Genomic DNA, 15,112 nt, shown 5'->3' with positions numbered 1-15,112 from the left:
ACAATGGCACTGAAAAAAGTGACTTATGACCGTTTTTCATACTTACAACTGTTGCAGCATCCCCACAGTGAGAGGCCAGGCGAGGAAATGTGTGCCTCGATGTGAGTAATGTTGAGTTGATCACGCCCAGCCCAGCCAGTCACATGACCATCAAGCCATGCCCACCAATTAAGCCACGCCCACAGAACTGGTTGTTAAAAAATTTGAATCCCACCCCTGCCTATTAGCCACCATCTGCTCCATATGAATTTTGCCTCCTTACTTCAAGGTCAGGTTCAAAACTGACCAGTATTACTTTCTCTGTTTCTGATGCTCAGAAATGAGTAGCATGGCTTATGTAGCCAAAATTGCACTATCCTCACCCAAAAAATATTGGCAGACCCCAAGGTTTGAGGACTATTATACAAAACAGGGTGTGGGGAAGGAGGACCCAGTAGTCTGTATGCTGTATGATAACAGATCGACTAACTGCAGTAGAAGATTGCAGAAGATTTTGGATTAAGCAATATGCAGGCATGGCTGGAACATGGATCCAAGGGCACACTATATTCGATAATTTCATATTAATTTACCATAGAGCGGGTACCATATTGTGTGGTTTAAAATACAGTTTACCCCCCCCTTCATTTTTAGGCCTGACCTAATTGACTTTGAGAAATTGAAACATTCAAATGCCAGGCACAATTTGGAACATGCTTTCAGCGTAGCAGAGCGGCAACTTGGTATCACACAACTTCTTGATCCAGAAGGTAAGTGCACTTGGCCCAATGCCTGCCTTTTTAAATTGAGAATTGAGCTGACAGGGCAGAGTTAAGAATTATATAGAATAATGGTTGTAGAAGCTAAGCAATAGATGCATATTTGCTTGATTGCCTAATTGCTTCATGAAGCAATTCAGTTCAGTCTACAAACATGGATGCTTATTTGTTTCTGCAATAGTATATTCTTAAGCTGTCAGGAAAGCCCTCTGAAATGAATGAGAGTGGGTCATATCATATCTCTTTGCCCACGTCACAGCTCTTTTTCAAACAGGCATTTTATTTGCAAGGCTAAAAAGCCGTTACGATCAAATCAACTCTGAGCAATGTGCGGTTTCCCAAGTCTGTAATTTGGGTTAAAAAACAGACAAAGTAAATAACAAATAAATATAACATCTTGTGTATCTTGATAAAAGAACAAAACTAAAAACCATAAATTACAATACAACCAACTCATTGTCAAAGGAACAGTCACAGCAACCCTGCTTCTGCATTTTTGGTGTAATATTATTAATACTTTCAATTATTATAGTTGTCAATTATTTTTATCAGAATTGCTTTTAATTTTGCTTGATATATATATTTTTATTTATAAACTGCCTTGAATTTTTATCATAGAAAGGTGAGATTCAGTATCTGAATAAATATCTCTGCTGTGCATTGTCACAAATTAACTACGTTGTATATGATACAGAATTTTTGTTGAGAAAATTCAATTCTTTCAGTTGCCTTCCATAAATACATTTCTGTAAAACATTCTATGTCATCATCTTTTCCCCTTCATTCTCTTTGCTTAACATGGAAAATACATTAATTTTTTTAAAATACCCAGTCATAGTTATTTTATTTTTGAAAATGCTTAAAAGGAAATCTGACCTACAGTATTATGAGAAGACTATCAGAGGAGTGGCCCTGATTCCTTACTGCCGGGTGTGCAACATGATGTCTGCAGGCACAGCTGTATCCGCTGCCGGCACTCCCACACTTCCTTTGGCACTCAGCAGGCTCATTCCACCCCACCTGGTTTCTTTATCTTTGAAAGCTGGAAATCAGCAGAGTTCAGACTTCAAATCATGCTCTCATTCACTCCCTACATATATTTAATCTCCACCTGGGCCTAGGCGATTTTTCTAACAAAAAGAAAGAGCATGGAATAACTCAAACCTTGATTTTTTTTCTACTCAGTCTTCCATTTCTCTGAAACTAAAATAAAAAACAAGAAAAGTTTCTGCAGGTGAGGTAGTATCAAGGGAATCAGTTTGTTGGTGGGGTGGGGAGTGAGAGAGGAAGGGAAGAAAAGAGATGGAAGCGACTGAAAAATCCACTCAGCAGAGGAATTGAATAATATGAGAACAGAAAGGGAAGCTAAAGCTAGGAAAGCTAACAAGGGAGAGAAACAAATGAAAAGCAACCTTTGACAAGAGAACAAGTGTGTGAGAGGCAGAAGTTTGTATAATAATTAGGGTTGCAGTTCAGTATGTATGAATGAAAGCATTGGAAAGAGATTGGGATTGAAAAATGAAAAAGGTATGCTACTGTATGTTGACAATGAAGGTTAGAGATATATATACACAGAAAAGGATATCAGAAAAACTTTGTGTGTTTGAAGAAAACTATTTTGATGATCTTCCTATGTGGGGAAATAATTTTAATAATCTTGATTTTTTTCAAATAATGAATTTAATTTTAATTTAGGCATAATTTATGAAAGTTGTCCAGTCCTTAACTTTGAAGTGAGTTTTCTAGACATTAAGTCATTGTAGTTCATAAACCATGATTTGTGGTTTGATGTATTGCGTGAACTTTGCTTATTGTAGTTTATTCAGAGCAGCATGGTTAAGCATACCATGTCTTCCCACAATAATGTGACTCAATAATTTTGTGATTGTACCCATGTACTTTTTAAAAAATCCAGCTGTATTCATATACTCAAAAAGGTTGATGGTACTTCAACACTGCATGGCTGAACTTCCCAATTCAGTTTAATAGAGGGATCAAATCCAAGCTTTACTGATTTGTAGGTATAATAAAAGAGAACACTCTTGGGGTAGAAAAACTTTCATATTGAATTTATCTACACATATAAGTAATTATCAGATTAGCAAGATAGAATGTATACCTACCAGTTAAATAGCTAATTCATGATCAGGCATACATTTTTCTAATCCTATATTCATTGATACTTAATGCTCAAGCCTCCTGTTTAGTGTCTCAGATCAATTGCTATTGTAATGTTGGATCTATTTTCAGGTTTAAACAGGTTTTGTGAACAGTTAATACTAATCTCTGATCCAGTTTTGATGATAATCCTGTCCTCAACATTAATAACTTCTACGTTGAGTATGTGTAGATTGCTTCTGCTTCATTACTGGGGGAAAATATGGACCTCCAGCAGCTATATAACCTCAACTTATGACCACAATTGAGCCCCAAATTTCTGTTGCTAAGTAAAACAGTTGTTAAGTGAATTTTGCCACATTTTACAATCTGTCTTGCCATAGTTGTTAAGTGAATTACTGCAGTTGTTAAGTTGGTAATATAAATTTTTAGGTGAATCTGGTTACATGATTAACCTTGCTTGTTAGAAGGCCACAAAAGATGATCAATGAGTCCAGGACATTGTAACAACCATAAATATGAGTCAGTTGTAAAGTGTCTGAATTTTGATCATGTGGCCAAGAGGATGCTGCAATGGTCATAAGTGTGAAAAATGGTCATAAATCATTTTTTCCAGTGTTGTAACTTTGAACAATTGCTAAATGAACTGTTGTAAGTTGAGGAATACCTATAATATAGCAATAGCACTTAGACTTCTATACCGCTTCACAGAGCTTTACAGCCCTCTCTAAGCGGTTTACAGAGTCAGCCTATTGCGCCAAACAATCTGGGTCCTCATTTTACTGACCTGGGAAGGATGGAAGGTTGAGTCAACCTTGAGCTGGTAAGAATCGAACTGTGGCAATCAGCAGTCAGCAGAAGTAGCCTGCAGTACTAACCACTGTGCCGCCTTGGCTCTTAGGATAATCTAGTCAACATACAATATGTAATGCTTGTATGATGCAATTTTACCTACCAAGTCTGTTTAATAAGTTTGTCCTAGTATTCAGTACAGTAAAGTAGATTTCTACTTTAACTCTTTTTAAAAAAAATCATTGCCATAGATTCGCTATAGTTAATAAAGTAATTATTTGCACTTTTTTGTTTGTTTATCAGGGACTGCTCGCTATATTATTCTCCAATAAATAAATAACGTTGATGCTAGAAAACAAGGTTTATTAGCCTAGCTATACTCCCATGCCTTCTGTTGTTTTTGTACTTGAAATCAGCAAGATGATCCCATGGTGAGCACTGTTGATTGTGTAGTTCTCTCCAAAATGGGAAACATAGTTCAGATGGAATTCTTATCTGCTGTCAGGTTCTGCTTTCAAACAAATAATTTTCTCTTGGAAATCTATTTGCTATTCAGATGTTTTTACGGAGAATCCAGATGAGAAATCCATTATCACTTATGTGGTTGCTTTCTATCATTACTTTTCAAAAATGAAGGTACTTGCTGTGGAAGGAAAAAGAGTTGGAAAGGTAAGAGCACTGTCATATAACTCTTGAGCAACATAATTTTTAATATTTTAGAATTGTTTCATGACATTCATTCTGTCATCTAAACAAAGGTAGACGATAAGAAACAGCAGCAGGCTGGAAATTCATGGGTTTTTTGTAGCCCATGTCTATTTTCATGATGCACTTCCAGAATTGCATTGTTTTTTTTAAACTGTATAATGTTTTTAGAAGCCTGATGACTAGTATTGCTGTGGCTATTATCAATATGGCCCTTATTTGGAAAATTAGCTGCTTTCATTTACCGTTTTCAATCTCTGTCAGGTAAAATTATAATGCCATGGACTTAATTGTTTGTTTATTTGTATCCATCTTTATTATGTTTACAAATAACTCAGGACTTCATTGGTTCAATCTCTAGAAGCCAGTTTACATTGTAATGCTATGGACTTTATGTATGTATGTAGGTATGTATATATGTATGTATGTATGTATGTATTTATATCATCTTTATTATTTTTACAACTAACTCAAGACTTCATTGGTTCCTATTCAGCAGTATGCAGCAGGAGACTGAAGCAATTGAATCTGCACAGGGTTAGAATGTGAACGGCCCATAATTTGGGGAATTATAGGAAATACCTTGATTGGACTACAGGGATACCACATAAGGAAAGTCTGCCTTATGGAATGTGTGCATATGTTTGTATATAAATTAATGTACAAACGTATGAAGTGGAGAATGGAATATGGCCATGATCATTCTTCAACACTCAAATTCGATGCAATGCTGCCAGTATGAAAGCTGCCAAAGATTTCCTTTTCGAGCCTTACAGCTGGTGGTTCTTAATCTGACTTGACACCCTTGCGTGCCCTGCAGAATTTCTAATGTGATGAAGTCAAACTTGTTGACACTGTGGAAAATTTCCATCTGCAGGATTTGGAAGTTCATAAAGGTCTTACTTAACATATTTTCAGTAGCAGCAGCAGGTGCCAAGTGAGCCGCAGTATGAGTTGTTCGGTTTTTTCCCTCCCTCCCTCAGGTAATGGACCATGCAATGGAGACTGAGAAGATGATTGATAAATACAGTGGATTGGCTTCAGACCTGCTGATGTGGATAGAACAGACCATTACCAATCTCAACAGCCGCAAGTTTGCTAATTCTCTGGCAGGCGTGCAGCAACAGCTCCAGTACTTCAGTACATATCGCACAGTAGAAAAACCACCCAAGTAAGCACCTTCACCTGGAGGAAAGTGGTTTTTTCTTTTTCTGAGAGACAGGGAAAGATTATGCCTATCTTCATTGTGACTCATTTGGCTGTGATCTGAGGCTTTCAGAAGTGTTAAATATTAGCACATCACATTGATTATGATGTAATGAATAAGAGAAGGAGAAAAAGATATCTTGCAGGCCTGAAGTCTTTTCTCTTGTTTCAAATTGAATGAATTTGGAGAATGTTGATACTAAATAAGATGCAGTAAAATATCTGATTTAATATTTCAAAATAATGAATGGAAAACATCTCTTCCATTCCCTCCAAAGATGTTAAGTAACAATTTGTGAACCAAATGACACCAAATATTAGTTTCTTCCAGAAAGTAAAACGAGTAGAAAGATATAGCTTGAGAAATGGAACCTTTAGGATGTATGTACATTGCACAGAGTGCAGTCTGGTACATGCTTACATAATAGCCAACTCCATTGAATAATTTAAGAGCTAATTCTTCGTAAATATTAGTGGAACTGCCCCAAATACCCCTGCATTTGTACTACCCACCTGGATTAGTAGTCGTGAGAAATTCCCAATTGTTCAAATGGAAGATGTTAGGCACACTAATGCTTAAGAGTGCCTGTTACTGCTCAATCCTCCCGTTTAGAGTCTCAAATCAATTGTTGCTGTGATGGTGAATCTACTTTTACAAACAGATTCTGTTAGCACTGCTTTTGACAAAAACAGTGGCAATAATCTAATCTCTGCATTTCTTTACACTGAAAAGAACACCGCCATCTAATGACTCCCCAGATAACTGCACCCCACAAGGGAGGAAGTAGTCCTTGACTTATGATCACAATTGGGACCAGAATTTATGTTGTTAAGTTAGATGGTTGTTAAGTGAATTGTGCTTGATTTTACAACCTTTTTTAAAATTATGATTGTTAAGTGAATCACTGCAGTTGTTCAATGAATCATGAGGTTGTTGAGCAAAACCATTTCCCCCTTTGATTGCTTGTTGGAAGCTGGCTAAAAAGATCACAAATGGTGATTCCATCACCCTAGAATGTTGCCATCATCATGCTGATTGCCAATCGCCTGAATTTTGATTGTGTGATTGTGAGGTTGCTACAACAGTCTTGAGTGTGAGAACCTGTTGTAAGTTAATTTTTTTGGTGCCATTTTAACTTTGAATAATTGGTAAACATGGCTGTAAGTTGAGGACCACCTGTATTTCTAACATAGCTAACTGAAAAGTAGGTTCCCAAAAATCCATTTGGGTTGCTAAAAACAAAGGAAAGGAAATGTTTCCTTTTGTGACAAGAAGAAATTCCTGTGAAAAGAAGATATTGTGACAAATGCAGATTTTTCTGAATGCTTAATAATGCTGTTTTTCTGAGAGGCCTTTTTCTGCAAGTTATGAAAGGTATAGTTAGGGGCTTTCTGTGCGGCAGATTAACTATTTCAGTATGGAACAAGAAGCATCATCTAATTACTGCTTATTCCCTTTCCTACTAAATCAGAACTGATCAGAAATTCTGTTTGAGTTTCTGTAGGTTTGGATTTCAGCCAGTGCCTCTAAAGGGATTGAATTCCAGTATTTTAAAGCTAGCTTTCTTATCTCCTTCCTTGCCATTGTATAAATTGCAATAGCCACCTTAAACACTAATTAGTCCAGTGAAAAGATGCTTCATGTACAGCATTACTTTTTAATCATTTTGTTGAGAACATGATTCAGAAAAATGTATTTCAGTGACAGGATTGCATTACATCACTTTTGGAGAGCTTCTAAACTCTAAAGATGTTTTCTTACATTTGTTTGTTCTAGATTTCAAGAGAAGGGGAACTTAGAAGTTCTGCTTTTTACCATCCAGTCCAGAATGCGAGCAAACAATCAGAAAGTGTATACGCCTCATGAAGGAAAACTCGTGTCTGACATCAACAGGGTATCTAAGATAACAGCCTTTTAATACAGTCTTAATCAGTGAAGCTTTCTTCTCTTTCTTTCTTAATTCTTAGTTTGATGGTTGAAAAAGTGGGAAAGCCATTTGTTTATATGTAAAAAAATACAGGTTCAGTTTTGAATTTTATGTAGCAGGCCAAGAAAAGTTTTGAACTGTAAAAGAGTACAAATACCACACACTTAACTGTGTTCTAATTTCATTCTGTATTATCATATGTCATTGTAGGAAAACTGTAAATGGCAGATTGGGAAAGATATTGTACAGTTTACACTAGAACCTCTGGTCACGACCATAATTTGTTCCATAACTTTGGCAATCTCTTCGTCTTCTAATGTTTCGTCTTCAGGAATTTCTGGGTCAGGGGTCGTGTTTGATCGCCACCTGAGTATGTGTTCATGACCAGATCTAAAAATTTTGTGAATTTTTTGTTCGGAACCCGATTTGGTTGTGGTGAGAATCATTCATGACCAGAGGTTCTACTGTATATAGCTATGATGGCAAACCTATGACACGCGTGCCAGAGATGGCATGCAGAGTCCTCTCTCTGAGCACATGAGCCATTTGCCCCAGCTCAGATCCGCCACACTTGCACCTTCTGCTGGCCAGCTGATCTTCAGGTCTCTGCCGCGCATGCATGGGTGGCGCACATGGGGGATTGTGCACAGTGTGGTGGGGCACACGTGGGGTGACACACACACATGTGGTGGCGAGGCGCACACATGGGGTTGCGCACAGGAGGTGGGGCTCACACGGGGGTGTACACGGGTCATGCGTGCGCACGTGTGGGGCACACATATGGGGGTAATACACATGCACAGGCATTATGAGAGGACATGAGCGCGTACCTGGAGGTCACGGGGTCATGCATGCATGCGCAGGGTGTGGGGTGCATGTGCAGGGAACACATGCTGCATTTGGCGGATGCGCATGTGTGCGCTTTGGGTACTTGGTGCCAAAAACCTTAGCCATCACTGGTATATAGCTAACATGGAAAAATGAGTGTTAAATAGATTTATCTAACAATTACAGAAGTTCCTGTAGTTTAGAGTGTATTCTTATTTGCACAGGCATGGAAGAAGTTGGAAAAGGCAGAGCATGAACGGGAACTAGCACTGAGAAATGAGCTTATAAGGCAGGAGAAGCTCGAGCAGCTTGCCCGACGCTTTGATCGCAAGGCTGCAATGCGAGAGACCTGGCTTAGTGAAAATCAACGCCTGGTGGCACAGGTAATAAAGAAGTGTCTGGGACTTTGCAAGGTGTGTAATTATACTTTCTGAAAAACCTTCTGCACATAAAGCATTTAATCCGAAGCCAGAAGGTACATTAGTTTTGATCTTTGGTATCTCAGTTACAATACCACCTCAATCCAACATCTGCCTATTTCCTACAATCAATAGACAGCGAAGATATTGCTGACAAAACTATCTTTACTTGGGACAGGATAACTTTGGAAATGATTTGCCAGCTGTGGAGGCAGCAAAGAAGAAGCATGAAGCCATTGAAACAGACACAGCTGCCTATAAAGAACGGGTACAGGCCATAGAGGAAGTGGCCAAGGAACTGGAAGTAGAGAATTACCATGACATCAAGCGTATCAATGTTCGCAAGGACAGTATCCTGCGACTCTGGGAATACCTCTTGGAATTGCTGCAAGCACGACGCCAGAGGCTGGAGATGAATCTGACCCTGCAGCAGCTGTTTCAGGACATGCTGCATAGCATCGACTGGATAGAGGAGATGAAAGTAAGGAGGGGCCTGGCTAGGTGGATTGCTGGAGATAAATTGGAAAATGGGGACGGAGGCCCAAGTGCTACAGTATAACGCTGGTTTAAGTTATTGATACACGTAAGGAATCTTGCCAGGCTCCTTAAAGTCTGATAAAAACACATATAATGAAAAACAACACCTCAGACCGATAAATGACCAGTTTCATAAGCATTGATTATGCTAGCCAGATCCCTAAAAATATTTTAACTTTTACAAGCTGTTTAGAAAGCTACTTTGAAATGCCTCTTGATTAAGGCATCTGGTACCCGCCAGCTGCATGGTTGTTCTGAATGTGCTATATTTTCTATACATTGTTTAAAAGCACCGTCAGGTAGAGCATATTTTAATAATTTGACAGGGTATAGCAGAATAAGAGAATTGGGAGGGAACTTGGAGGTCTTTTAGTCCAACTGCTCAAGCAGGAAACCCATTTCAGACAAATGTTTGTGCAATCTCTTCTTAAAAACCTCCAGTGTTGGGGCACCTACAATTTCTGGAAGCAAGTCATTCCATTGAGTAATTGTTTTCACCGTCAATAAGTTTCTCCTTAGTTCTGGGTTGCTTCTCTTCCATCCATTGCTCCCTTCAGGTACTTTGGAGAACCGTTGAACCCCTTCTTCTTTGTGTCAGCCCCTTAAATATTGGAACACTACTACCATGTCACCATTAGTTCTTTTTTTCATTAAACTGGACATAATTAGTTCCTATAACTGTTCTTCATATGTTTTAGCCTCCGGTCCCCTAATCATCTTTGTTGCTCTTCTCTGCACTTTTTTTTCTCGAAAATCTATTTCATATTGTGGCGACCAAAACTGGATGCAATAGTCCAAATGTGATCTTACCAAGGCATTATGAAGTGGTATTAACACTTCGTGTGATCTTGATTCTAGCCTTCTGTTAATGCAACCTAGGATTGCATTGTTAGGGTTTTTTTGGCAGCTGCAGCACACTGCTGGCTCATATTTAAGTGATTCTCCACTAGGATTCCAGGATCCCTCTTGCAGTTACTGCTGTTGAGCCAGGTATCACCTATTCTATACCTGTGCATTTGGGTTTTTTTGCCTAAATGTAAAACCTTACTTTTCTCTACATTGAATTTCATTTTGTTAGAAAGGGCCCAGTGTTCAAGTCTGTCAGGATCCTTCTGTATCTTAAGACTGTCTTCTGAAGTGTTGGCTATTGCTGCCAGCTTGGTGTTGTCTGCAAATTTGGTGAGTTCCCCTTCTAATGCCCTGATCGAAATCATTGATGAAGATATTGAAGAGTGCTGGACCTAAGACAGAGCTTTGAGGTACTCCACTGCATACTTCCCCCCCCATGTAGATGCAGTTGCATTGAGGATCACACGTTGAGATCAGTTATGTTATGAATCCATCTGGTTATGATGCTACCTGACCCACATTTTTCTATCTTATCAAGTAATAGCTTGTGGCCTTCTGTATCAAATACCTTACTGAAATCCAAGTACATTATATCCACAGCATTTTGCTGGACCACTAATTTTGTCACTTTGTTAAGGAATGCAGTAAGATTTGTCTGGCATAAATGCAGTGGTAGGATTTGAATAACTTAACTGGCTGAGTAGGCATGGCCAGCTGATCATGTGACTGGATGGGTGAGGTTACTTATCACATCCAGCCCCACCTCTTGGCCACTCACTTGAAAACGGCCCAAAAAACAGCCAAAAAGCAGGATGAAAAACAAGCGGGGTGGTTTGATGGTTGAAAAAACAAGTGGGATGGTTTGCCGGTTCACTGAACTGCGCAGAATCTTAACTACCGGTTCACTTGAACCAGTGCAAACCGGCAGCAGCTCACCTCTGCATAAACTTTTTGACAAACCCATGTTGGCTTCTGGTTATGACTTTGTTTGCTTCTAAGTAATCACAGATTTGTTGCTTGATTATCTTTTCAAGAATCTTCCCAGGTGTTCATGTCAGGCTGATACATCTGTAGTTTGCAGGATCCTTTTTTTTCTTCCTTTTTTAAAAATGGGAACTACATCTTCCCTTTTCCAATCATCTGGTAGTTCCCCAGTGCTCCAGGATGTTTGAAAGATATGGTTCAGTGGTTCTGAGATTATGTCTGCCAATTGCTTCAGAACTGTGGGGTGTAATCCCATGTGAGTACGATTTGGGAGTACTTGGGAATACAATTTCCATTGTTTCGAGAGAGCATGCCTGTTTCTCCATCCAATTTTGTCTTCCAAAGTGATTTCTCCAACAGGATTCAGAATGCCATGTTATAAGTCCCATAGGAGGAGATTTATAGGATTTATCTTTCCCTGAATCGTTTTTCTTAAACATGGATTTTTCCTGCTTTTTTCCTCAGGTTCATCCTAAACTGCTATTCCTTTAAAAAAAAAAGGTGTATGTGTCCATGGTCCATTCCATACTTAGTTGTTTAAAAGAAAGGGAGGTGCAGTTTCTTTTTATATTTTTTCAGGTAAAACTTTCCTCTCCTGAAACTGGGAAGCATCTGTTGGAAGCAGAAGACTTGCTTCAGAAGCATAAGTTGATGGAGGCTGACATGGCTATTCAGGCAGAGAAGATTCATGCTGTCAATGCAGCTGCCCTTAAATTTGCCAATGGAGATGGTAAGTGTTTGCCAGATCACTGAGAATGAGCGTATCATTGGTGTTTGCGTCTATATAAAAGGAGAAGGGATGAAGAGGGACAGCCTATATCTAGCCTCTGGAAAGTTTCTTTTCTTATTGGTTGTTTGAAGTGAATGCTTGTATACACTTTATCAATATTTTTATTGATTGAATGAATGAACTGCTAGCTGTATTCAAATACACTCAAATAGAATCTGTCTGGATTCTAAATTTCAGAATCATAGGTGATGGACATGTGCTTTAGAACCATAGCTGGGTGTTTATGGATTTTTGGTTGCTTGAACTGTGAACACAAGGATTGAATGTTGTAACTTGAATGATATTTTTCTTTTATGTACACTGAGAGCATTTGCACCAAGACAAATTCCTTGTGTGTCCAATCACACGTGTCCAATAAAGAATTCTGTTCTATTCTATTCTATACTGGAAAGATTTCCATAGTGTTGCTTAGTGTAGTAATTGCCAATTTTTGCTAATTTCTTCCACAGTTTAAATTTTTCCTTCTGGAATGTCTTCCTATACTTAGTATAGCATTTATGAATTTATCTAGTGGGTTATTGTGGGCTGAACACTGAATTTGCTTGTGTTCCTCGTTCCTGACTTTTAGAGTACTTGTGGCATCACTGATAAGAAGCTTCTGCTGCTAGTTAGAAAGAAAGTAAAGAAAGGGAAAAACTCTTGAACTTGTTTTGTTTCATTATTATATAATTATATCTTCTAATATAATTATTATATGATTATATTCCCTGGTATATCTCTGTACTAAGACTTGTCATGTACTTTTAAATATTTTTATTTAGTACAATTACTAGAAAAGGTGCAAGACTTCGTAAACAAGCACACCACCATTCCTGAAATATTTCCCCTTTTATTCTTTGGTTGGTTTGCATTGTTTCTCTTCCAAACTGCAAGTCATAAATTCCCTGATTTTGAAGCCAGCAAAAATGATAGTTATTTTTCACATTTATTGTGTGAATTGTACCCCAAAACTTAAACCATAAGCTTATTAATGTAAAGGAACGTGTACTCTGTATTAGGACTGCTTATAATTTTTGCCTACGTACCTTGTGCAGGTTATCAGCCATGTGATCCCAAAATAATTCGTGATCGTGTGAACCTCCTGGAATTATACTACCGAGAGCTGATTGCTTTAGCTGCAAAGAGGAAAGCTCGTCTTGACCAATCCAAGCGCCAGTGGAAGTTCTTTTGGGAACTGGATGAAGCTGAAAGTTGGATCAGGGAGAAAGAGCAGATCTATTCTTCCCTAGACTATGGGAAAGACCTCACCAGTATTCTCATTTTACAGAGGAAACATAAAGCTTTTGAAGATGAGCTACGTGGCCTAGGGGCTCACCTGAAGCAGGTCATCAAGGAGGGAGAAAGCATGATTGCTGAGAAGCATTTTGGAGCATCAAAAATCAGCAGCAGGATTGAGGAAGTGAAAGCTCTCTGGTCCCAGTTGCAAGAATTGGCAGCTTTCCGCAAGAAGAACTTACACGATGCAGAAAGCTTTTTCCAGTTCCAGGTAGATGCAGATGACTTGATGGCCTGGCTCCAAGATGCTAACCGGCTAGTATCCAGTGATGATGTGGGGCATGATGAATATTCCACTCAAGCCCTGGTTAAAAAGCACAGAGATCTCTTGGATGAGGTAGCAAATAATAAGAAAATAATGGACAACCTGAATAGGCAAGCACAGAGCTTTCCTGCTGAGTTCCGGGATGTACCAGGATTTGAGAACAGACTCAAGGCTATCCAGACAATGTATAATGAGGTGGTGTCTCTAGCAGATTTGCGCAGGCAGAAGCTACAGGATGCTTTGGATCTCTACACTATATTAAGTGAGACTGATGCATGTGAGCTTTGGATGAGCGAGAAAGAGAAATGGCTGGAACATATGGAGATTCCTGATACATTGGAAGATCTGGATGTTGTGCAACATAGGTAAACAATAACATTTTTAAATTGGATTCTCTTTTATCTATTCTTAGGGTGTGTGGAAAACAGATTGTGTTTTAGGTCATATTTAGGCAGAAACATTGAACGTTGAAAACAGTTCACCAGCTTTTAAGCAGAATATGTGTAACCCCAATTTACATATGTGGGACACAGATATTTTGTAATGTGAGAGTACATCAATGTTTGCCAGCCAAAAACAGGTATGACCATTCAAAGTACGAATACCTGACTTGATTCTTTAAATATAGACACAGACCTTCTTTCACAAAGTTATACACGGAATCATAAATTCAAAAATAATTAAGGAGTGGTAAGAGATCTTCCCTAACTTTTTGGGTGTTCTGAATAGTGAATCAAGGTGAGCAGCAGTAAAACGCAAGCTGTGTATTCAGCATCCCCAAGAACTATGGTATTCTTTTTTGAAGATAACACTCTTAGCTGTAGAATCCTTCATACCATGATCCAACACAATTATATGCAATTGGATATATTAAAGAATCCTTTTAAGGAACAGATTAATGTATGATTTTCCTGTTATTGGTGTGTATAAACACAATTTGCAGCTGAAATTGAGAGAAAGAGAGACATGTAACTTGTTTATTTATGAATGAATGGTCAAATCAATTTATTTGGGGCAGGTAGAGATTACTTTGATGTTATTTCTGAGGGCTACTTTATGTACTATTAAAACCATATTGAGTAAATTATGAACTGTTATATTATCTGAGATGAAAATAGTATGCATTTTGCAGTGGTAACCAGAATGCCTAATATGTTTATATAGCAAAAATCACACAAATTTTCATCTGCATAGTTTCCCAATACTGATTTTTTGATATGAAATGTAAAATGAAATTAAAAGGATAACAGTGAAGCACAGATAAACATTCAGAAGTCTGAACAGCCCAAAGCAACTGGTTATTTTTACATATCCAGAAATTAAACTTGTTATATGTGCATAAATCAGAACATATCTCTGCAGTCTAAGACATGAAAAAAAAAGTTTTTTTCAGGTGCTGCTTTTATGCTTAGATTCTCCTCCTAGACACAATCTAGCTACTATGCATGAGACATGATCATTGTTGTCATTGTCATTTTACACACAGGACTCCTCATTTAATGATAATAATTCAGACTAGAATTTCCGTTACTAAGTGTCATGTTTGTACAGTGTAACATCCCATGACTGCCCTGCTTAGATATAGAAATTACGGCCCTTCCAGTTGCTGTCATTAAGTGAATCACCATGGGTTATTGACTAAGCACTTAAACACCATT

General features: G+C 38.2%; 1 protein-coding gene across 6 annotated transcripts in view; it reads left to right on the top strand.

Annotated features, from left to right (window-relative positions):
• Positions 1-15,112, top strand: part of SPTB (spectrin beta, erythrocytic) — a 119,560-nt gene that overhangs the window by 56,637 nt on the left and 47,811 nt on the right. For all 6 annotated transcript variants that reach the window (XM_026708072.2, XM_087920651.1, XM_087920649.1 and 3 more), the window contains 8 exons: positions 634-749; positions 4,225-4,337; positions 5,357-5,544; positions 7,357-7,474; positions 8,560-8,718; positions 8,933-9,235; positions 11,704-11,854; positions 12,949-13,819. In XM_026708072.2, coding sequence (XP_026563857.1) covers positions 634-749; positions 4,225-4,337; positions 5,357-5,544; positions 7,357-7,474; positions 8,560-8,718; positions 8,933-9,235; positions 11,704-11,854; positions 12,949-13,819 — 2,019 coding nt within the window. The remainder of the gene's footprint in view (positions 1-633; positions 750-4,224; positions 4,338-5,356; positions 5,545-7,356; positions 7,475-8,559; positions 8,719-8,932; positions 9,236-11,703; positions 11,855-12,948; positions 13,820-15,112) is intronic.

Source organism: Pseudonaja textilis, chromosome 1 (assembly GCF_049901715.1).
Source record: "Pseudonaja textilis isolate UNSWEBS1 chromosome 1, rPseTex1.2, whole genome shotgun sequence".
Lineage (NCBI taxonomy): Eukaryota > Metazoa > Chordata > Lepidosauria > Squamata > Elapidae > Pseudonaja > Pseudonaja textilis.
Note: the sequence above shows the minus strand (reverse complement) of the source record. Positions and strands in the feature narration are given on the sequence as shown.